General features: G+C 31.1%; 1 protein-coding gene across 1 annotated transcript in view; it reads right to left on the reverse strand.

The window, feature by feature from the left end:
• Positions 1-920: 920 nt before the first annotated feature.
• Positions 921-23,615, reverse strand: part of LOC106689148 (dynein axonemal heavy chain 3) — a 144,295-nt gene continuing 121,600 nt past the window's right edge. Inside the window, exons 35-40 of the mRNA XM_067051158.1 lie at positions 21,200-21,339; positions 20,525-20,726; positions 19,026-19,184; positions 11,910-12,058; positions 1,937-2,173; positions 921-1,745 (exon numbers count right to left, since the gene is read on the reverse strand). Coding sequence (XP_066907259.1) covers positions 1,719-1,745; positions 1,937-2,173; positions 11,910-12,058; positions 19,026-19,184; positions 20,525-20,726; positions 21,200-21,339 — 914 coding nt within the window. The 3' untranslated portion in view covers positions 921-1,718. The remainder of the gene's footprint in view (positions 1,746-1,936; positions 2,174-11,909; positions 12,059-19,025; positions 19,185-20,524; positions 20,727-21,199; positions 21,340-23,615) is intronic.

A 23,615-nucleotide genomic window follows, 5' to 3' on the forward strand; every position in this document is an offset into this window, starting at 1 on the left:
AACAGATTTCTAGCAGTGGAAATCATAATTGATTGTCAATAATCAATTAAACACTTTAACACCTTCCTTCATAGTTCATTAAATCCCTTCATCCAAGGATACAGACTCAGTAGGGGTTTGCAAAGCGGTCAACCAATTGGTTCACAGTGTCCAATTTTCTAATTAACTTCACCCTCCTGAATCTTTTCCCCAACTTTCCATTTAAACCATTCTCAGTAGCCTCACTCACAGAACTTACCTGTAGAAATGGTAAAAAGACAACTGCCTCTTGCCAATCCGGGATGTAGTACCACCAGTGTACAACACCGGTTGTAGATCTTCCTGACATAATAATGCCTTCTTTAAGACCTCCATTCAAATAACAAGTTGGATAGCCTTTCTCCTGGTCCTTGTTATGGATCATTCCAACATCTTCAGTACATTTTAAGCAATGTAATATTCACTTCTCATTTACAATTTCATTAGCAGAAAGATTGTCAATAGATATTGATACAAGTTCTACAGCATAGTCTATATCTGGCCTCATTTGGTATATTAATAAAGGAGCGATCTGTCTAAAGAGATAATTAGATACATCTCTTTCAGATTCTTCATCCTCCACACTACTATTAAGAACAGAAGAATGAACTGCTTTACAATCAGTCATTTGGAATTTTTGCCAAAGATTACTCACATAGGCAGTCTGAATAATTTGTTTGTCTTCCTTACTTCTTAAATCTTCAAACACATAAAAGCCAGCTGGCTTGGCTTTAATTTCAAATTATTTTCTCAAATATGCGATTAGAGATACCTCTTCCTTTTCATTTTAGATGCAACTATCAGCCCATTTTTATTTTCAAAAACATGCACAGACCCACAGTACTAATATAGAATTCAGCCTTGAATACAAATTTCCAAATTTTTTTGTACCAACATCTGGGTGATTTTTCCAGCCAATACAAACTTTTTCTTAGATGGCAAAAACATTAGTCTTCAAATCCAGGGGTTGGGCAGAAAGATAACAAAGTACTTGTTATATAATCTTACAACCAAAACCCTAAATATTTATATGCACAATATAATTTATAAATAGATATAACAAGGCCATGTTGACCAATAATAGTAATTACAGCTCTGCACTAATTACAGTCTCTTTCACAGTTTATGATTCATTCAGGGTTCTGAAGAAATGATTAACCACTAGACGGAATAACTTTTCCTCCAGGTAAATGTTCTAAAGCATTTCAGTTTGACATCTGTCATTGTGCTCACTTGTAACTAGATAAGGACTGGACTGAAGAGCAAACTCATAACAATATACCTTTAAAATCAGGCAGCGATAGGGACACTTAATGTCAAGCAGTGATACGAGCACTTAAAAGTCTGGCAGTGATAGGGACACTTAGGCAACAATAGGGACACTTCAGTCAAGTGATGCATGTTTTTGAACTACATGTTCATGAGTTGTGAGGACTGGTATACAGTTCTAAGCAATCTTGCTCAACATCACTTTGACTTTCACTTATGTCAAAACAGCCCTGACTTACCTGTAGAAATGGTAAAAAGACAACTGCCTCTTGCCAATCCGGGATGTAGCACCACTAGTGTACAACACCGGTTGTAGATCTTCCTGACATAATAATGCCTTCTTTAAGACCACCATTCAAATAACAAGTTGGCATTTTGACCAATAATAGTAATTACAGCTCTGCAGATGTCTCTCACAGTTTAAGATTCAGTCAGGGTTCTGAAGAAATGATTAACCACTAGACAGAATAACTTTAATAGTATTATTAATATTATTGAAGTAAGAATTATACAAAATAACCCTTCATCTTCTCCTCATCTGTGATAATAGTTATCACATCTGTCACATAAGATAGATATCATTTTTTTGATGTAAAATAGAATTAAGCTCACTTTCATATTTATCTAAAATAAAAAAGACTAAACATACCTTTGAAGAAGACAGAATTTGTATTGCTGTTTCATCTTCCAAAATATTACCTTCAGAAGATGAAAGCACTTCTAGAATTTTATCTTCTATCTCTTTTAATTGTTTCTTGTTGTTGGCACTTTCAATAATAAGCTCATTCTTTTTCTCTTCAAGTTCAGGTCTTTCTTCTGCTACAACTATGCCCAATAATTGGTCCTGCAGTCCTTGTGGAGTTATCATGAAGTTTAAAAGAGTAACCTATTGACAAGCCAATTTTATAGTTAACGTATTTTCATAAATAATGAACTAAATCCATATTTTATACTGTGTTATAAACGCACTAATGTTTTGTTGATACATGAGATAGCACCAAAAATAGTAGAAGGGAAGGCTTCCCAGGCCACCCATCTCCTAAATACCAAATAAGCGATAGTCTTATCTTTCCTTTAAAATATCTATTTAAAATGGGAGGAGACTTAAATTAAGAAATTTGTTAAATCAAGCAACATTGAAAAGGAAAGATAAGTAAGGCAATCATGGAGGATGGGAGTGGCAGGTTTCATGCCATTTCCTAATTTTAGCCACTGGTAAAACAGTGTAAAATTAAAACATGCGTACGCAGGAACACAGATGATTGCTACCGAATGTTTTGATGAAGACGACAAAAGAACAATTATACTCTTAAAAGATATACTGGATCGCCTCATCTTCTGGGAGAAAGGGTGCCACAGAGACAATGGGAGGCTGACTATTGCCTCACTTAATTGATCACAAGGGATCTTTGCTTCAGGGCCTGTTTATCCCACTTCAAGTTAGAAGCTGAATCATCATGCTCTACAACCAAATAAAGGTAAAAAAGGTGAAAGTGTTAAAAAATTGCCCACTGAAATCGGAATTGAATTGACAATTATCGCCATTAGCCCAAACATTGTTTCCTCCAAAAACAATGAAGAACTCTCCATTAAAAGATGTAGATGAAGCCATCTTTATCAACGGTACATGCAAAAAGGTGCTGAAGGAGTTCCTCCTCTGGTTTAATGAAAACTTAAATATTGAAGAGCCATTCTCTGCTTCCCAAGGATAATAAAAGACAGTTTCAAGAAGTAGGCCATTCAAGGGGAAAGTCTAAGTGGTGATGAATTCAATTTAACTCCTGATCAAATTTATAATGCGGATGAATCGGGTTTGTTTTGGAAAATGCTTCCTTCAAAAACCTTAGCAGCTCAATCCGAAAAATATGCACCTGGTCACAAATCCAGCAAAGAACGGCTTACAATTATGACATGTTTTACTACTTCAGGAAATCATAAATTAAAATTAACTGTTAGAGGGAAAGCAAAAAACCTTGTTGAAAGAAACTGAAATAAGAAGTCTTCTTTGTGACTATTACAACCATCCTAAAGCATGAATGAACCAAACGATCTTTTCGTCATGGTTCAAAGATAAATTGGTACTTTCTGTGAATCACCACTTAAAAGAGAAAGGTCTACCATTTGGAGCTGTTTAACCACTCGAAAATGCTTCTTCCCACCCAGCTGAGTTGATTTTGACAACCAAAGATGAACAAATTTTTGTTCATTACCTTCCATCAAACATTACATCCCTGATCCCGCTGAAGGCACAAAAAAATATTCCAGAAATTTCTCCTTGAAGAGAATAATAGACAGATTTAAAAAAAGAAATCGTAAAATATTGGATCATAAAAGACACTATCTTTTCAGTGTATGAATCCCAGGTTAATTTGCCCTCCAAAACATTGAAATTTTCATGGGGAAAAATATTAGAACAAGAAGATTTCTAGAGTTTCTGGAAAAAATGGAAACAGAATCATTTCTTGAAATCGCTGATGCTCTTCCAGATTTCATTCGTGTTGATTGGGATGACATGAAAAAGTGGCTGAAAAGAGACATGGACAAAGAAGGATTCCAAAAACTGACTGATAATGAAATGGGAGATCTCCACAGAAAAGACAGACCATTAACTTTGTTGCAGTCTAGTTTACAGAAACTCGAGTGATGAGAATTTATCATTTCAGAAACAAACAAAAAATTAAACAAACACAACCAAGCATTGAAAGCAACAGAACTTCTACTAAAATATTTAGAATAAGAGAACTCCAATTATAGCAGAATTATTGTGGTGTGGGCAATGAGAACTGATATTAGAAAAGAAATGTTTAATAAAAAAAAAAAACTAAAATTAATGATTTTTTCTCTAAATAAAAATTCAATACATATGTAAAACATGCATACAGTCATTCTAATTTATTTTTGTATATAAGAATTTAATGTCTATAAAAAGTTTTTTTTGTCAATAAAAGTGATTTTTTGCAGTTTTTTTTTCTATCCTTCTAATGTTCAAATATTTAAATTTTAACTCAAAAAGTAAAAACATTCATTTAAAGCACAAATGATTAAATACATGTTATTTATCAACATAACACATTAATATGCTGTTTAAAACATACAATAATCTTATATTTCAAAATAATTATTTATAAATTATAAGTAATTCTTAATTTAGACTTATGAAATAAATTTAACTTTTCACATATAAGAAATATAAATTCTCTTTTACCATCAATTAACAACGTTTTCTCTACACTATTAATATTAATCAACTTTTTCTTGTAGTTTTCATAATATTCACTTTTATTAGTTCAATTTACAATGCCTCTATTCTGTTCAATATAAGAGTTAACACTTTTTAATTTCATCTTTCAAAAGATGTAAAATATCATTACAATATATACACTTTTATTAAGAAAATTTGTTTTAACTTTTATTTACTTTAAAGGAATATTATTTTTAGGTAAGTAACATTTATAAGTAATTTAGAGCATTACTTATATATAAGGAATCACTCAACTTGAAAGCAACAAATTTAATTTGGAAAGGTAGCTGGAAACATTTATTTATTTTTTGCCTAGATTTGTTCTATTATAGAAAAAAGTAATTCATTCATTAATCATTCAGGTATTCATTAATTTTTAGGACAGTTTTTTTATGAGCGCCTGTTTTGTATTGATTGGTCAGGCTATTTTGCATTTTACAGATGTTTGTATTATATTCTGTTTCTCTTACCTTTTTAAAGATAAAAAGAATAAAAAATTATGCTAAAGAGCTGAAAATGTACAATATTTTCTGTCCAATATATAGGCCTTATTTGACCACATTAATTTCACAGTTGATACAGGTCAGGCTATCATTTAATATTAAGAATAGTTGTAACTGGTTTTAACCCTCAGAGAGTATACGGTGAATTTTACTTACCACTAAGTGAATTTTGATAGAGTATTTTGGCAGAACTGCATGCAGTTGATTCACAAACTCTCAGTATCTTTTTCCCCACTTTCCAAGAGTGCATAGTAACCTTAAATTTTGTCTCAGCTATCTTGGAGTAATAACCAGTGCTGTTCTTGTAATGTGTACAGTGTCTGTCAGACATCATATACCCTACTACCAGGTGGAAAGGTGTCTGAGACACTGTATGGGTATACAGCAACCAGGTTCATGTGCGCAAACCCAAGACAAAGAATGTAAGATTTTCACTTATTTTGCATTTATTTTATTATAAACCCACAAAGCCTTGCAGACTTTCTCGCAGTGGTGTAACGGTGTCAGGCGTTTATCACCCTGCAGAAAGAGTTCTGCTTTGATTTTTGAAAGTGGACCATCCCCTCCATGTGATGATGATGATTGCCTATCTGCACACACCCCTTCTTCATCAAAATGTCATTTTCTGATCAAAATTTTTCGACAATAAATATCGTGCAATATGTCATCATGAAGGTTTGAAACATTGACTGCTGGTATTCGAAAATATAAGAAATTTTACGAAATCGAAAATCATTATTTTGAGAGAAAACTGCTGCGTCAATGAAAATGGCTATGATAGTACGCGTGGACTCAATGATGTGAAGATAAAAGTTAAACAGAATGGGAGAGAGAGGACTGAACCTTGTGGAGTACTAGCATGGATTTGTCTCAGAGTACACTTTGTGTTATTTATTCTGACAGAAAATGTTCGGTCATTGAGGAATGAAATCAGAATATCATATAAGTATTTCAGAGTGTCTACTTTCTTTAGTTTTTATAGGAGACCTCGATATCAGACCTTATCAAAAGCTTGTTGGAAGTCTAAGAACGTTACTATTTCTTAATTTCGAATCTGTCTATTATAAAGTACAATAGTCTTGCAAGTTGGTGAGAAGTGGAATGACTACACTGAAAACCAAACTGAAATTCTGGACTAATATTGTTGAACTGAAAAAAAAGGAATAAAGATAATAAATGGAATAGAATGGAATGGTCTGGGCGCGGTCTAATAAAACTCAAATAGTAATAACTATTTGTTAAAATAGCTATTATTACTATTTGAGTTTTATTTGATCATATTCCATTTATTATTACACACAGTCAATCAGTGATCTTCCACGGAATAAAGATTTTTTTTTTAATAACGGATTCCATCAATTTTCCAAAAATGGGTAATTAATTGATGGTCTACAGCTGCTGACTTCTTCAGTGTTATTACCAGGCTTGTGAATCACTATGAGTTTGGCTTTCTTCCGTGTATTGTGAAAATATCCAGTAAGTAGAAAACTATTAAAAATTTATGAAAACGAAAGCTTTCCGGAGTAACATTTTAATAGCTATGAGTGGGATTCAAATCATGATCAGGAATTTCCTTTGTTTTAAGCCTTTTAATCAGTTCATGAATTTCTTTTGGTGTCGTGAATTTAGGTGGGAGCTGAACTGTTGTGAGAGGAAGATTTAAATACTCATCAATGTTGTCATTAACTAAATTCGAACTTCTTTCGCATTCTGTATTGGAGAATGTTTTCTCAAAGAAATTTGTGACGTTTTCAGCATCGCTGGTGATGAATTCATCATTGTCTACAAGACTTGGAATTTTCTCATATTTATCCAATAGACCCCAAATAGCCTTCCATAGAGTCCTTTGGATCTAAATCAGTTACATAATTCTGATACTTAGAATATAGCAATTCATCCAGTTCCTTTTTAATTGTGTGCTCAAGGTGGTTCCATCTCTTTTTGTAAGTAGGTTCTCTAGTGTGGATCCACAGTCTTCTTACAAGATTTTTTTCTTTAATTTTTGATAGAATCGATTATGGGCAATTGCTAGAGAATGATTTTCCCCTAAACTATAAAGGTTTTACAGTTGCTTCATGTATATTGTGTGAGATAAATTCGTTAAATTTCTTTATACGTTTCCCAGTCGATCACTCCATTAATGAGGGATTTTATCTTCATTTCTTTGTGTATCACAGTTGATAGATTAATGGTCCGAATTCAAAGCTGTGATCTCTTGGAATGAGAGAGGAAATCTAAAATTTTTTGTTAGTATGATTTCCACTAGAATTTGATGTACAGCATCCTCAGTAAATATTCTTACTCCATGTCACCTAAAACTAATGTATGGTTCCCTGATGCTAACAGTTTTAAAATTTTGTCTAGAAGTAGTTTTTTATTTGGAAGTTTATAAACTACCGTGATGGCGGCAGACAAGTGTAAACAAACCGAAACAATATCCAAGTTAAATGTTGGACATTATATTTTCAATGAAGCTAATGTTATTTTTAATTATAAAGGCTACACCACCAGAAGGAGTCAAGCAATCTCTGTCCTTACATAAGATTGTAACCTGGGATTTTCAATTTGATGTTTTGGAATAAATGTGTCTCACTTATGCAGGATAAATCAATGAAGTTTGATTCAAGGAAAATTTTGAATTCATTCCTTTGAGAAGATATGCGATGAGCATTGCAGTTTAAAATTTTTAATTTTCTTAATTCTGTACCCACAGACAAAAAATAAATATTTGAGATTTAATAGAATAATATTTGGTTTGTAGTTAAGCGCAGTTAGTCAGGAGATGATTAGTAACAGTAGATAAGCCATTATTTATATAATGGTCCCTTTGTAAAGAAAGAAGCTACTAATGTGGATAAATGTGTCATAATTAGTAGTAAATAGGGTTCAATAGCTTAGATAATAATTTTAGTATTAGAAGACAATAAATTTTCATCAGTTATTTTGTTGCCTTGATTAATGGTAGACTGAGGTTTTTATTCCAGTTGTTTTGATATTGGATTGGTACCATTAGCATATGAAAATTTTGAAGTAATTCTGGTTGCTGGTCTTTTCGAATTATTCTCAGATTTACGAGTACTTGGTTCAGAAGGTGAGTTTATTTAATTTTTTATGGTTTGATAATATTTAAGTCCCTTATAATTAGCTGCATGAGCTAGTTCACAATTTACAAAAAATGGTTAATCAATAAATTTTAACGGGCATTTTGAGAAATGATGTTTACCTTGACTCTAAATGACAATAATTTTTTGTATGACTATATCTCTGACAGTTTGTACTCTTAGGAATATCATTGTTTTTATGCTTAGGTTCTACTATAATTAGTGCAGAAAATAAATGTTTAAGATTGAAAATATATTTAGCCTTTTCATTGTTTTTGAAAGATACTGAACAGAGTGGAGTAGGTTTTTATCTTTATTCAGTATTTTGGATACATATACAACTTCAAATTGTTTTGAGTCTACTGTGGCCTTTAATTCCTCTTTGGTTATGCTATAGGGAACCTCCCTAATTATTACATTAAAATATATACTACATTCAAATATTTTATTGATAGAAAATAATTGAATTTATGATATTCAATTTTTTTTCATCATAATATTTGGTCATAGTTCTGTAGTCAGTCGTCTGTATTCGATAACATAATTTTTGTATTGTTTTCGGTTAGTTGAGTAGTGAATGGCCCAATGCATAAAGCAGTCATTTGATAGCAGTCTATAATTATCAGCATTATGTAGAAATATCGGTGGTTTTTTTATGGAATTAAGTTTAACATTCAGATTATTATTGCTAGTGCTTGGTGTTGCTGCTGTATACTTATTGGATGTAAGGCCAATTTCAAATAACTGATTAAATGAACCATCCATCCTCACTTTTAAAGGAGTAATTTCCTGATAGTATTTACCCATATTTTGAACAGGAGACTGGAACTGTGGTGAATCAGTAGGTTCAAGATTTCTTTTCTTCAAATTGGATTCGTCTGCATGTAGGTCTACATCAGTTTTATATTCGGAAATATATAGGAGGTTTTGGGATAAACCGGGTGAATCAAATAATTCATCGCCAAATAGCATTATTTATAATGGACAACAAAATAATATTACATTATATGAAATAAATAAAACCTATTTATTCCAAATACTTTATTAATTAAATATAAACATTAAGATTCATACAAAATATTGTTAGCTTGAGGTTAAACATATATTTATTTAATGTACAGTGACCAGTATTGATTCCAGTAATTAATTAAGAGAACTCCTGTCCAGCCGAAACAGTTCATCACTTCGGCCCCTTCGGGGCTCAACTAGGTACAGCTTAACATGTCAGCATCTTTTGTTAAGTCAGTGGCTCATAATCCATAAGCTGCCTTTAAAATGTTTTTGGTAAAGCTAAGGCTTATGCCACACATAACTTCAGGAGTAATAGGAATGGTTTTAGAGACATTTCTTACAAATCTGTCAGCATGTTCATTGCCAGTGTTATCACAGTGACCAGGCACCCATTCAATGCTGACTTTATTAACACATGAGAATTTATTGAGTGGTGCATATCAATCTTCAACAACTCTGGATCGAGTGCTGGGTTATTGAGTGGCTCTATTGCTGCCTAGCTATCTTCATATAATTCTTCAACCAGAGAGCCCTTCCTCTATAAGAGTACTGGCACAATGATTTATTGCAATTATTTCTGATTGAAATACTGAGGTGTAACCGTAGGGGAATAGATATAACTTCCAATGGCTTATTACCCTGCCAGATGCCAGCTCCTGAGCCTTGGGCTGTTAGGGAGCCATCCTTGTAGCAATTAATGCCATTGTTAGGTTTATGTATTTTTGTTTTATCAACTTTGACACTTAATTTAGTGCCTTTATATTTGCAGATTTGTGAGTCTGAGTGCATGGAAAGCAACCTTTCTTCTTCTATCTGCTGAACTATATTCCTATGACGTGCCAGCGTCAAGGCATTAGATCTAGCATCCTGTATAACAAGCCTATACATGGTGTTCAGGGATTGTGCTTCAATTTCCAGGTGCAGTGTAGTTAGGCTGAGCATGACTTTCATTGCCACTGTAGGAGTGGTGCTCATAGCTCCGATAATCATCAGGCACGTGAGCCTCTGCAGTCTATCAAGTATATTTCTATACAATCCTACTTTGGCTCTGTGCCACCATACTAGGGCTATATAAGACCATTGGTCTAAAGGGTGTACTATACAGCCAGTATACCATTCTAAAGGTATTCATATTTAAATTAATTTAATTATTTTTATTATAAGGAATTATTTTTCTTTGTAAAAATTATGTTTTTTTTAACTTTTGAATACTTTCCAGGAATCTAAAAGAAATGAAGTAAAATATTTTTTTAATCTGAAAAAGTCAAATAATATGAAATTCTATTATTATTAAATTGTGGTACTTTGTGGTGTTATTTTTTTAATCTAATATGATTAGAGCTAGTTGTAATTTTATTTTTAAAATCCTATTAACAGTATAAATTTGGTTATACAGGGTGTTTCAGGGTTAAGTGGCCAAACTGAAAATATGAACTAAGGACCTTAAAACAAGAAAAAAATTTCCTCTGAAGGAATGTCCGCAAACACTTTGTTTAGGAGATATTCAAACCTAAAGATATTCACTGTTATGAATTATTTACGTTATATGAAATTAATAAAACTTATTTATTTGTTTTAACTACTTTATTAATTAAATGTAAACATTAAGGTTCATATTAAATGTTGTTCAAAGTGAAGTTGTGTCCACAAACTCTTTGTTTAGGAGATGGATTAGATAGTATACTAATATGGCCTTTTATCCCTAACTGTATAAAAACTATTGGCAACAATTAATACTATTCGGAATTAGCATTGGAAACTGTCGATAGTTTGTAAGAGACTTTCGCAGATTATTCATCACTATGCCTTCAATTTATACTAATGGTGAATATGCCGATATGGTGTTTGTGTACAGTTTTTGAATGCTAATGCTAATGCTGCCTAAGAAGGATAATTGAATCTTGTGAGACACTCACTTGTGGACCTTAAAACCTCTAGTGGCACATATTCAGTGCCATTCTGGCACTGCAGCTGTTGAAGAAAGATGTAGAACTTGTCTTAATGTTCAAGGAAATCACTTTGAACAACACTTAATATGAATTTAATGTTTACATTTAATTAATAAAGTAGTTGGAACAAAATAATTCATAACAATGAAAATCTTTAGGTGTATCTTTAGAATATCTCCTAAACAAAGCATTTGCGGACATACCTTTAGAGGAAATGTTTTCTTATTTTGAGGTCCTTAATTCATATTTTCAGATTGGCTGCTTAGCCCTGAAACATCCTATACATGAAAATTAGTATAATCATCAATTCATCATTATTCGATTTAGTTGATTCATTCAGATTACAAAGTCAATGAAAAAAAAGATTAAATTAACAATTTTTTTTTAAAAATAACTACACTACATTTATTTTTGCAGCAGATTAAATATTTACAAAACTATGCCATCCCAAGTGACAAATGTCAGGTGAAAAATAGGTCTAGTTTCATAGATTATAGCTATTCAGTGTCAGCAGGAGGCCACATATTTCTTTTACAGAAGCAGAATATCCATGGACAACGTGATTCCCGATTATGGTACATGGGGTACAGGTATCACTCCTGCACTCAGACAGTGTGAGTTGCCTCCAATAGGCTGACAGGTCTCATGAACTCAAGGGGATGGAAGAAGAATAAAAGTATAGCTTTCTATCATAAGTAGTCACTCATTCAAGTGCTGGCCATGCTCCAGCATTGCTTAACTTCGGTTTTACCATTGCAATTTCAATTAACTTAATATTTAATAGTAATTGCAACATGATAAAATAAAGTATACCTACCTTAACAGCTATTTCAGGAAGATAATGTGGATTTCTTAATCTAGTTGTAATGTAGAATCTAAAATCATGATGATATTCTAATAAATTTTCTCCAACTTTTAAGTAGTTAATACCTCCTTGTCTGAACAAATTCTTCAGTAAAATAGGTTCTGAAAATAAACCAAGAGAATATACTAGTACATGATAAAAATGAATACCAATTTTCACAAATATTTTCTATTACACCAGAAGCATTAGAATTCAATGAATGAAACTAAAATAATAAAAAGAGAGTAAACATTAATTAAATTGTAATTTAAATTATTCAATATCTGTTTTCACCTTTAAGTTTTGTTTTATTATTGCAGTCTTCCAAAATAAATACATAGGGATACTTTTAATGTTGTTTTTATAGTTGAATTTTAGAGTTATAGTTAGGGCAATAGTTCCTGAAAATAGTGGCAGTATTTTCAGCACCCGCTGCCCTAAATTCAGGCTAAAACACTGACCCAATAAAATAAGAACCACTTATTAGTGTTCCTCACTCCTGATCACAAAACAACCTGCATCCCGAACAACTGTGTTTTTAATGAATAAAAAATCAATTGAAAGTTAATATTCCAAAAAAGTATTGATCTTTAGAACATTAATATAAATGTTAAATTATAATAATTAGTTTAATCTTTAAAAAAAATTGGAGTAATTAATTAGAAAAATAATAATATTGAAACCTATACAGCTTAAAGGAAATTCTAGAGATCTGCTGGAACTATAGAGAACAATCTGAAAGTTTCATGTTCATATAAAAATTCCATATCAGAACAGTCAAAATCTGAGTTAGACCAATCTTTGACATAAGACACACTGTCAGTGTAAAACCAAGATGAATTCAAGTAGCACTTGATAGTGTCTGTTTGTCTATAAGGCAGTGATGGGCAAAAATTAATTAAGTTGAAACTAATAGCTAAAAATGCCGTGGATTCGACCCTTATCCATGAATGAACCATTGATAAATAAATATCGTTTCCATGACAATTTTAGCTAATAGTTTCAACCATAGCTAATTTATGCCCAACTCTACTATAAGGTCAGTGAGTTGATGTTTAAATCTGTTAAATTTCTGGCTAGACCGCTTTTATAAGGCAAATGGGGGTTTCTGAAACTGCTTTATTATATATTATATACTCATATTATATATTAAACCATATGTTTCTATCTGTTCATTATGGGAACCACGCTACTGAACACTGACAGTCCCAAATGGAAGTATAGTCGATGGAAGTGATCTACAAGGTGCTAGGCAAAATGATTTTCCTGGAATAATAATTAGATGCCCACCCTGAGCAATTTCTCAGAAACTAAGAACAGGAGAAGACCTTAGTTGATTGCACCCTAGTTCAATGAAGACATCTTGGTGAGTTCGAAGGTTTGTAAGGATATCATAAATATCCAGTTGGGGTTTCGGTCATGTAAATGAATGATCGTTGGAAGGAGCAATACATTTGGTGTTTTACAAAAATCATTAAACACTGTCCTAAGCTTGGAATCTTTGTGAATTTTCACTGCTGCATGATGAAGTAAGGTGTATTTAGCAACCGCATTTGAAGGAACGAATCTCATGCAACTCGATTCTTAATATTCTTGCATGAACTGATGATATTCATCTTTCAGCCTAGTGTTTTTCATTCAACTTGTCCTCTTCAGAAGCAGTGCCAACTGGTTACACTTCTGACTCTCAAATCTTCTCCACTGTGCTCTTCAACTCTTCATTAATCTGAAGGAAGTTGCACTTAGATCCCAAAGGACCTGATATAATAAATCCAAAAGTGGTTGGGAGTAATCTAGGTACATCAAGACCCGATCAGGAAAAGGTTCGACAATAAGTACTAATCTCCAGCCACATTCTGACGCCATGAAGGGAAATTGGCTTCGACTGTCTACTACTACTCTTACGGGTGATGCCCTTCATTGTACATCGCACATCTGCTCAATGATGTGCATCCCGACCATTACTTGAGGAAATTTATCCATTTTGAAAGAAGTGCCTTCCTAAATTATTTGCATTGATAGAGTATGTGTTGAGAATTGCATACAGGGCATAAAGGAATGAAAGAATTTTGCCTCGCAACATGTTTATGGTGATTTCGGTTTGGAGTTGATCTCTGTCTCTCAGCCTAGCCAATTAGAAAAGAGCATTTTTGATGATAATTGTTCTTCCAGTGGCCTTTTAAATGCTCAGGCTCATTGTGGACATAAAGAAATTTTCATTCATCCTTAATAAAATTAACTAAATCAGGATAAGAAGGGAATTCCACATCTGTAAACTTATTCTCAAAAAGAATCTTGGTTGTTGGATCCAGACAATAGAGAACCAAATACAACAGAAAGAAGTTTCCTAATTCAGGTATGCCCAAATGTTTCAAAGAATCAATGGCTTCAATTACCCTCATCAGTAATTCCTGATGATGAGGAAGGCTGTTCTGAATGAACCTTGAAATCAAGCACTCACTTCTGGTTGGAATTAGCAAGTTTTCTCTTGTTCTGTTGTAGTGATCAGTCAATAATTTCCAAGCCTGATTGTAATTATCCTCAGTTAAACTAACCTTTGAAATTAATTCTCGTGGAGGTTCATGTACACAAGAAACTAGGAAGAGAAATTTCTCCATATTTGATAGAGTAGTCTCTTCAAGAATAAGGGACTTTTAAGTGTCTCTAAATAGTGGCCGTTCCTGTGAATTTCCACTAAACTGAGGAAGATTGTTTTGTGGCAGCCATACCATCAGTGACTTTAATTTAATGCCATAAAAGAAGTGGCAGGAGGTGTGGTCATGTTTTGAACACCCGAAGGAGTAGGATTCATATGGTGCTCATAGATGGCTCAACTCTCATAATAACATCGCTCTAAAGTGGCCATGGGTGTTTTATTGGCACTGGTAGGGAAAATATCTGATGCCCCTAAGTCACATACTAGAGCAAGAATACTGTCCCTCATCAAATTGAAGCTGTCAAAGTAGGTATCTAATTGTCTATATATCCCTTTAAATAAAAAAAACTGTGAAGGGTCAGCTGAAATAGATCTCCTTTCTTCCAGGGTGGCTTTTATTTTAGTCCCAGATGATTTTAACTTTTCCCTAAGCATTTCAAATTTTTGTTTAACAGCAGTATCCAGAGACTCCACGATATTCAATACTGACAACCAAAACAAAAAAATAAATTATTGGACAAAAAGGGAATCAATGAAAATAACAAATGAGCCAAAAGGAAAACAACGTAAGCTTGAGGGTAAAGTAATAAAAAACTAATGAGGAACGAAAGCTGTGGGCTACTGTTTACAAGAGAAAAGAGAAAAAACAAATTATAAATATATATAATCAATAATAATAATGCTGCTATTTGGTACTACCCTGAGGATCATTTAATAAATAATAAAATTTCGAATTAATATTACTAATTTTAAATCAATGATAATAAATATGATTATGAAACATTAATCAATAATGTTATTTACAAATTGATAGCAAATGTCTAATCTAGCCTGAAATTGACCAAAATGTAGTGGCAGTAGGGGGTTCAATATGAACTTAACACTACTTAAGGTACCAGCCAGTATTAAATAAAATAAAAAATTATATTTAAGTTATTATATTTAAAGGCTAAATGTGTGAACAAAAAAAGCTCCAAATGGCAATATAATATTTAAAAAAGTATATATTTCCTCAATAAACAAATAATATAATGTCACTTCTTGAATAAAATGTAAAAAAATTAAATTAAAATATTTCTTAAAACCCACTATTTACAAAAAAAAAACAAAAAACTACCTAATAAAAAATTAAACATTACTGAAAAAGCATCAAATAATAAATACATAAAAGTTACATTTTAGAAATTCAAATTAATTATTAATGTCTAAAAAATGTATCCATGAACTTATTTCCAACTGGTGAACTTATTTGGTAACAATTTAATTTAAAAAAATAGTTTATGTTACCGAGACTCGAGGTCACTCACAAGTTGTCTTACAGATGTGGAATATTATGGTTTGTGTACTGTACTGTAATGTCTCACTGTGGGCTTGGCAGTAATGCACTTAATATTTATATCCACACTTAAAAAAAAATTAATATGGATAAATATGAAATAGAGAATAATGTGGTTACTATGTTATTTTACTGACTTCACTATTAAAATTTGGATGTCACTCAAATTACAATAAAGTATCTTCATTATTAATACTTGTTTGGAGTTCTGGGTGTATCTTCCTGCAGTCTGCTAAGCAGTTGTTTTCATCAGCTAGAGAATTCTCTCAGTTTAGTTCCTCCATATCAGTTAGGCTAGTTGGTCCACTACTTCCACCAACCTGCGAAACCCTTAGTCCTTCCTCTGTTTTTACACCTATTTCTCTCCTCCTACATCCATCAAAGACATACTTTTCACCCCTATACTCTTTTGAATCCTTTTTAGGCCATTTCATTGAGACTTCATCTTTGGGGGAGGAGTTCTAGACTTTCTTCTGGAGTTGCTGTTCTATTCCTTTGTTGTTTAGAATTCTTTGATTGTTTTCATTCCCTCTGTTGTTTAGGATTTTTTGATATCTTCCGTTAATTGCTTCTAACTTTTATTGATCTAAGAGTTAAATCCAGGGAGGTATGTCTGCTCCAACCTTCGATGTCGCAATACCAGGATATCTGACCTGCTTGAGTGTTTATGTAGGGCTAGGGGTTCCTGCATTTGAGCTGCCGACCCACCATTGACCAAGAGAGGTATCCTATTGTGAAAGCATCTATATTCTTGAGTTTGAAATAACTAATTATTAATATTTATGAAATATATTGTAATAATTTAAAAATTATTAAAATAAAATAAATTGAAATTTTATATTTTTAACTTAAATTCTGATATCTAAAAGAGATAGCTTGGGTTCAAATTAAAAACTTTAATATTTAACAGATAATAGAATTTTATTTAAATTTTATAACATAAGAGACTTTTCTCAGGGCGGATTTCCCAGCAATCAGAAACAGACGATACTTTACTACTAATAACACTTTAACTTAATTACTAGACATTTTACTAATACAATAAATTCCATTTAGAAACAAGACTAACCAATTACACAGCTTCCCCTGATAATTGTTGATCTCTTCTTGTCGATGATGCTATATCCAACCCCTAACACTGGCTTCCAGTCCTACCCGCCTCTAGCCGAACGGATGTCTTCTCCCAAAGCCAGAAAAATCAAGAGTGCTCGTTTCCTCTCCTCTATCTTCAATGTTCACTGGTCGATCCAAAATATAATCGATTGTAGTACAATTGCTCTGCTTTATTTGCGATATAATTAGTTTATTGATAATTGATACTTTCTTCCATTTCTTCTTTGATTATTCCTTTTCCATAATTACTGCATAGGAACAACAAAAGTTGAAAAATTTCAATCCATGTCATCAAACACAAACAACCCAACGAACACTTCGGAAGGACGCACACCGCCATCTTTCTTGTTTTGAAAAGCGTATTTATTTTAGACGATGAACTGGTTAGTTTGCCCCTTGATCCAAAACAACAAATAAACAATACCGAAACAATATACATAAAACAAAAACATAACCAAAATCATTTATCTATAAATATCAACTATTTATTAAAAAAGAGGATATTACAATATATAAAAATTATTTAAAATAAAGCAAAAGGAATTTTAATAGTGTTTACTTATTCTCATATCTAAAAAAGATAGTTTAGATTCAAATGAGAAGCTTTAATATTAAATAGATAGGAGAATTTTATTTAAATTTTATAACATTTTCTAGACTCTTAATTTCAGGGCGGGTTTCTAGGCAATCAGAACAGTCAATGCGTTACTAAATTATTAACTACCTTTACAAATATACTTAAATTCCATTTTGTACAACACTAACCAATTTATACTCTTCTTTGATAAATGATTTTTTGACGTCTTCTATTTCAACAAACAAAAACTGACTGTAAACAATCTTTCAGGAAACAAACACTGACTAAACAAAGCCTTCGTCCTCTAACAGTTTTCAACACAGAAACAACTCTCGGCAATCCAAACTAAGAAGTATCTTATTCTTCTTGAATTTTCCTTTGATGTCTTCTTTTTCAAGATGTCTACCAGTGAGAGTAGGCAAAGGGATGTTCAGGACCTCTTGCCTCCAGGAACTGTCCTTCTCCCGCATCTAAACATCAAGTAAAGTCTAAACCTAACATCCTGTCTACTTGTTCCTTTCCCTTCTATAGGTGTTTGTTCTCTACATATATTGTAGCACTACGGTTTTGGTTTTGAGTTTTTGCTTATGATTTTCTATATGAATATTATTCTGTAATACTTATTCTTGACTTCTATTTTTTCTTAAATTTAATGTTACTACAATTATGATGGGAAGTTAAATAAAGTTTAAAATATTTGAATCTGCTCAACATGGCCACGATTCAACAGACTTTTGGAAGGACACACGCCGCCATCTTCTTTATTTTGAATAACGTATTTTTACTTCATATTTGACTGATGAAAATTGGTTAACTTGCTTTTTGGTTCAATAAAATAAATGAACAATATAGATCACTGTAACATAAAAATAAAAACACAACTAAAAACCCTTTATACATAAAAAATAATTATTTACTAAAAAATAAAAAAAATTAAAAAGATGTTACAATATATTGAAATTCCATTTCAACTTAGCATTCTAAATACAAAGCAAATTAGTTACTGTTCAGAAACCAGAGATATTATTTACTTCCACATTTATTAATTATCAGCAGTGAAAAGAACCACATATTTCAGGAAAATATCCTTCAGAGAATTACAATAATATTTTTGAATAAATATTGAATATTTTTTTATAATTGTTATAATTTGTAAAAAAAAAATGTATACATGATCTTCCTGATAGATCTTTATGACAGAAATTGCAATCAGATAATGAAAATATAATTGCACTTCTATTAATTATTTTAAAATGAATGTTTTATAAAAACATGAAGAAGATGGTCAGGGTTGCGGTCAAAAAAGAACAAAATAGTTTTCAACTGTTTAATGTTTTATAAAAATTTTTTTGAATAATTTATCATGCATATACATTTTTATTTATTAATTTTTAGTAAATAATTTACCAAGAGGAGCATCAATATCTTCCAGTATATTTTCTAGTAGCACAGGTAATCCTAATTCAACAGCTCTCTCAACAGTCCTCATGTAGTTTGAATCAGTCAACTTAATAATACATAGCTTATTCTCCTTCTCCATGTTCTTTACCCATTTATTAGCCTGACCTAGAAATTATATAATATGATGAATTATAATTTTTTAAATAATTTTTATAGGTAATTATTTTAAAAATAAGAAGTTTTTGTCAAGAAAATAGTTGTATATTAATAATTGGAAGCTATGAATTATATAAAAATAAATTGTGAAGTAAGAAAAGTAGAACTGTGAAAAAAAAGGCATGTAAACTTTCACATTCAAAAAGAACTGTAATATAATTTTAAAGTAGAAACCAATTTTAAAAATTATAAGGAGATCGTTGATTGACCACATGTAATGCATAAAAGGAAGTGTATTATATAAAATACAGAACATAGAGGCAATTTTAAGTAATTTTTTTCTTGATCTTTCTTTTAATCTTATTTCCCTTATTTTCCGTCCTTTTATTTATTTAAAAATTATGAAATGACATTGAAACTTTTGTAACATACAAAATGGATATCAAGGATCATAAAAATGCAGTCGTTGGAAAAAAGACATTTGACTACGAATAACCTTTTTTCCAGACTCAATTTAAATATAGTTACCATATTGAATAGAAATGAACAGACTATGCTACATTGGCTCTGAAAGGATGAAAATAAGTTTGGAGTTGAGATGAAAAATCATAGTGGCACATAAAAAAAAAATTTAAGAATTTCTGTTTTAATAATATCTTAAAGAGGAGTCAATAAAAAAAAATCTAAAATGAATTAAATCATCTGCTTACAAAAAAGAAACATGCACAAGTTACTTAAGATTAGTTTTAATGAGGTAATACACAGCAATGAATTAGTCTTAACTTCCTATAATGTCACCATAAACTAGAGTCCCTAAAGTTTTGATGAAAATACTGTAGTTTAGAAGAATAACAGGTGTATAAAAAAAGAAGCTAATGACCAAATATTAATAATAAGAATATTTTTTAAAACTTTTTTTGCATTCAGGGGCCTAAAACATTCAAATTAAGAAGAATATAGAAAAAAAAATGACCAATTACTTTAATTTCTCTTCCTAAATAGGTTTTTGAAGATGTAAAAGATAATAGATTAACAATAATAAGATCATGTATAGCTGAGCAGCTAAGCCTATTACAAGAACAGTATTTAAGAAGGAAAAAATATTTATTATAGATTATGAAAATAAGATTCTGGAAATATAGACTAATTGAAAAAAATATTATTAAATTAAAAAATTGTTAATTAAGAAAATAAAACTCTGAGGAGGAAAAGAATGTTCAATAATTTTCATTGATATGTATTCTCTCATATACACTTTTATATACTCTTTTTTGAAGAGAGATAGAGAGAGGGTTTATTTTGTTATTACCTAAACAAGAAAGATGCAAAAGATATTTTAATTACTATACCTTGAGGATCAATCATTAAAGGCCACCTTCTAGCACTAAAAACTATGATACCATTTTCAACAGAAAAGGTATCTACAGGTAATCCAAAAATATTCCATGCACGAATTTTAACAGGATCTCCTAAAGTTATAGTCATTGAAAAATTTCTAGAACAAGGTATTTCATAATTGAAGCATTCTTTATTCCACATTTTAATTAAATCCTGGAAAAAATCAATCATTAAACATATTTTTCACAATTATAATAAAAACAACAAAGGTAAAAAATTTACAACTTAAAAATAGTGAGACCAGTCCAATTATTGGATGGATAGGACAACTTTTTTATTTCCGGTACTTCTCCAAAATGATAGAGAACTTACAAAAAATATAAACATACCACAAATGCTTTGAATTTGTAACATTTTAGATTTGAATCAATGTTTCTGAAACTGTTCATCAAAAGGAAAAAGTTTATTATCTTTACATCTATAACAGATTTGACAACTAAAACCTTAGTACATAATATGCATATATATTATATGCATGTATTTAGTTTTAAAATTGTCTGGGATAGAATTCTCAGACTCATTGTTCATCAACATACTCGCTATAAGTATCTGTTTTAAAGATTTTAAAGTACTACTCCAGGGTAGTAGGTTGGGTTTCATACTGTTAATATTAATAGTGAACTTACATTTCTAAAGTCAACTGTAAATGCTCCAAGGTATGCTACTACCCCGGAAGATAAAAGAACATCACCTATAGCATTCTCTAGATCAGATTGCAATTTTTTAGCAGCCTCACTCCAGCGTGTTTTTTCACCTCCAAGACCCCCTAAAATAATAAAATAAGTTAATGCCATACATTGGCAAATATGTTTTACCTTTTAAAAATAGTTATTCAGAACAGAAAGTTTTCAACTGTTTTTTACTTTCTTAATGGATATACAGCCCTTAAAAAACAATTTTTATTTTATAAATAGATTTACAGCTTTCACAATAAATAAAAAATCAGCACATACTTATTTCACAATATTGGGAAAGAACCTATGAAATGTCAATTCCTAGGGAATGAAAGAAAAACAAACTGAGACAATATAATTTTTCTACAAATTAACTTCTGTTAACTTCAATAATTTTTTTTCAAATCTCTACAGTGTTTTTAATTACTTGTCTGAAGAAACATTTTGGCTTTGAATCAATAAATTCAAGAAAAGAAAATTCTTTTCCACTATAGATTTGTTTGTTTTATAAAAATGCCTCTAGCAACCTAAAAACAAAATAGCAATCAGGTGGAGAACAAGCCAAATTAACATATGTCAATCTGATTTAAGTTCAGTTTTAATAGCCACGTAATATAAATATGTTTGTGAATTGATTAAGAGATAATAACATAAAAGAAAATTTAAATTTGACCATAAACAACATAATGACCTGACTTGTGAAGAGATAGAGGATTTATCGTTAGTAGCATGGATACACAAAATCTTTTCAAAAGATCAAAGAAAATGTTCTGGTTCATTTTACAAATCAGACAAAACTATCCTAAAACCTGAAAGAAGTTTTACTGATCGCACCCTAGTATACATATTGTAATATCCTCTTTTTAAATAAATAATTGTTTTTTATGTATAAATGATTTTAGTTTTGCTTTTATTTTTACCTAACAACGTTCGATATTGTTAATTTATGTTATTTAATCAAAAGGCAAGTGAACAAATTTTCATCAGTCAAATATGAAGTAAAAATAAAGATAATTATTCAAAATAAAGAAGATGGCGGCGTGCATCCTTCCGAAGTCTGTGTAATTGCCGCCAAGTTGAGCAGATTAAAATGTTTTGAACTTTATTTATCTTTCCAGCATGATTGTAGTTACAGTAAATTTAAGAAAAAATAGAAGTTAAGAATAATTATTAAAGAAAAATATTCATAAAGAAAATCATATGCAAAAACTCAAAACTGTGGTGCTACAATCGATGTATACATCAAACATAAAAGAGAGAATGAAAAAGCTTCATTTGGGCCACTGTTTGTTTGAATGGCAGGGTGAAGGGACTTCAAGCAGGAAACGAGGGCGTCTCCTCGTCTACATCAGTGGTAGACATCAAGAGTCACCAGACATCTAGAATCATTCATGAAGATTAAGTGACTCTTTGTTTAGATCGCTGGAGGATGAGATTGCTGACAGTCAATGTTTGTTTGTGAGATAGAAGACAAAGAAACTTTAATCATCAAAAGAAGATTGTATAAATTGGTTAGTTATGTTCTACCTAAATTTAAATATATATATGTACAAATAGCTATTAATTTAGTTCAGTGTTATTAGTAGAAAAGTGTCTGTTTGCTTATCTGTTGCTGTTTGCTTGTATCTGATTGCCTAGAAAAACATGTTCTGAGATTAAGAGTCAATTAAGTTATAAAAAATTTAAATAAAATTCTCTTATCTGTTTAATATTAAAGCTTTTCATTTAAACCTAAGCTATACTTTAGATTTGGGAATAAGTAAAAACTATCAATTTTCCTTTTGCCTATCGAATATTACTATTCATTATATATTGTAATAATTTTAAAAATATTATTAAAAATAAAATAAATAGAATCTTTGCTAGTTTTATAACTTTCTTCAAATATAAAAGATACTTGGGTTCAAATTAAGAACTTTACTACTTAATGGATAATAAAATTTATTCAAATTTAATAATATAAAAGACTCTTAATCTCAGGGCATATTGTTACTAGGCAATCAGAATACTAACACTTTTACTATTAACTTAATTAAATTAATATCTATTTTACAATGTATTTAAATTTCGTTATAACAAAATTAACCAAGCTCACGATCTTCCTATTGAGATCCTTGATGTTTTCTTTTCTTCTATTGTTCTGGCGTCCAAACGTCCAAAATGGCTTCCTCTTCTTGCTGGACAGAAATTGATGAGGACTCTCCTTTTCTTGAAGACATTTCTCCTCGGCGCTCCAGACACAAGTGACCTCTTAAAAAACGAAACCTGCCTTCAGGTTACATGTAAACATCGATTGTCGCACAACAGTTAGGGATTTTTCCAAATGATTTACTTTCTGAATATTATTCATTTGCACTATTTCTTGATT

Source organism: Halyomorpha halys, unplaced genomic scaffold (assembly GCF_000696795.3).
Source record: "Halyomorpha halys isolate HHAL.00 unplaced genomic scaffold, Hhal_1.1 Scaffold1286.1, whole genome shotgun sequence".
In the NCBI taxonomy this organism is placed as follows: domain Eukaryota; kingdom Metazoa; phylum Arthropoda; class Insecta; order Hemiptera; family Pentatomidae; genus Halyomorpha; species Halyomorpha halys.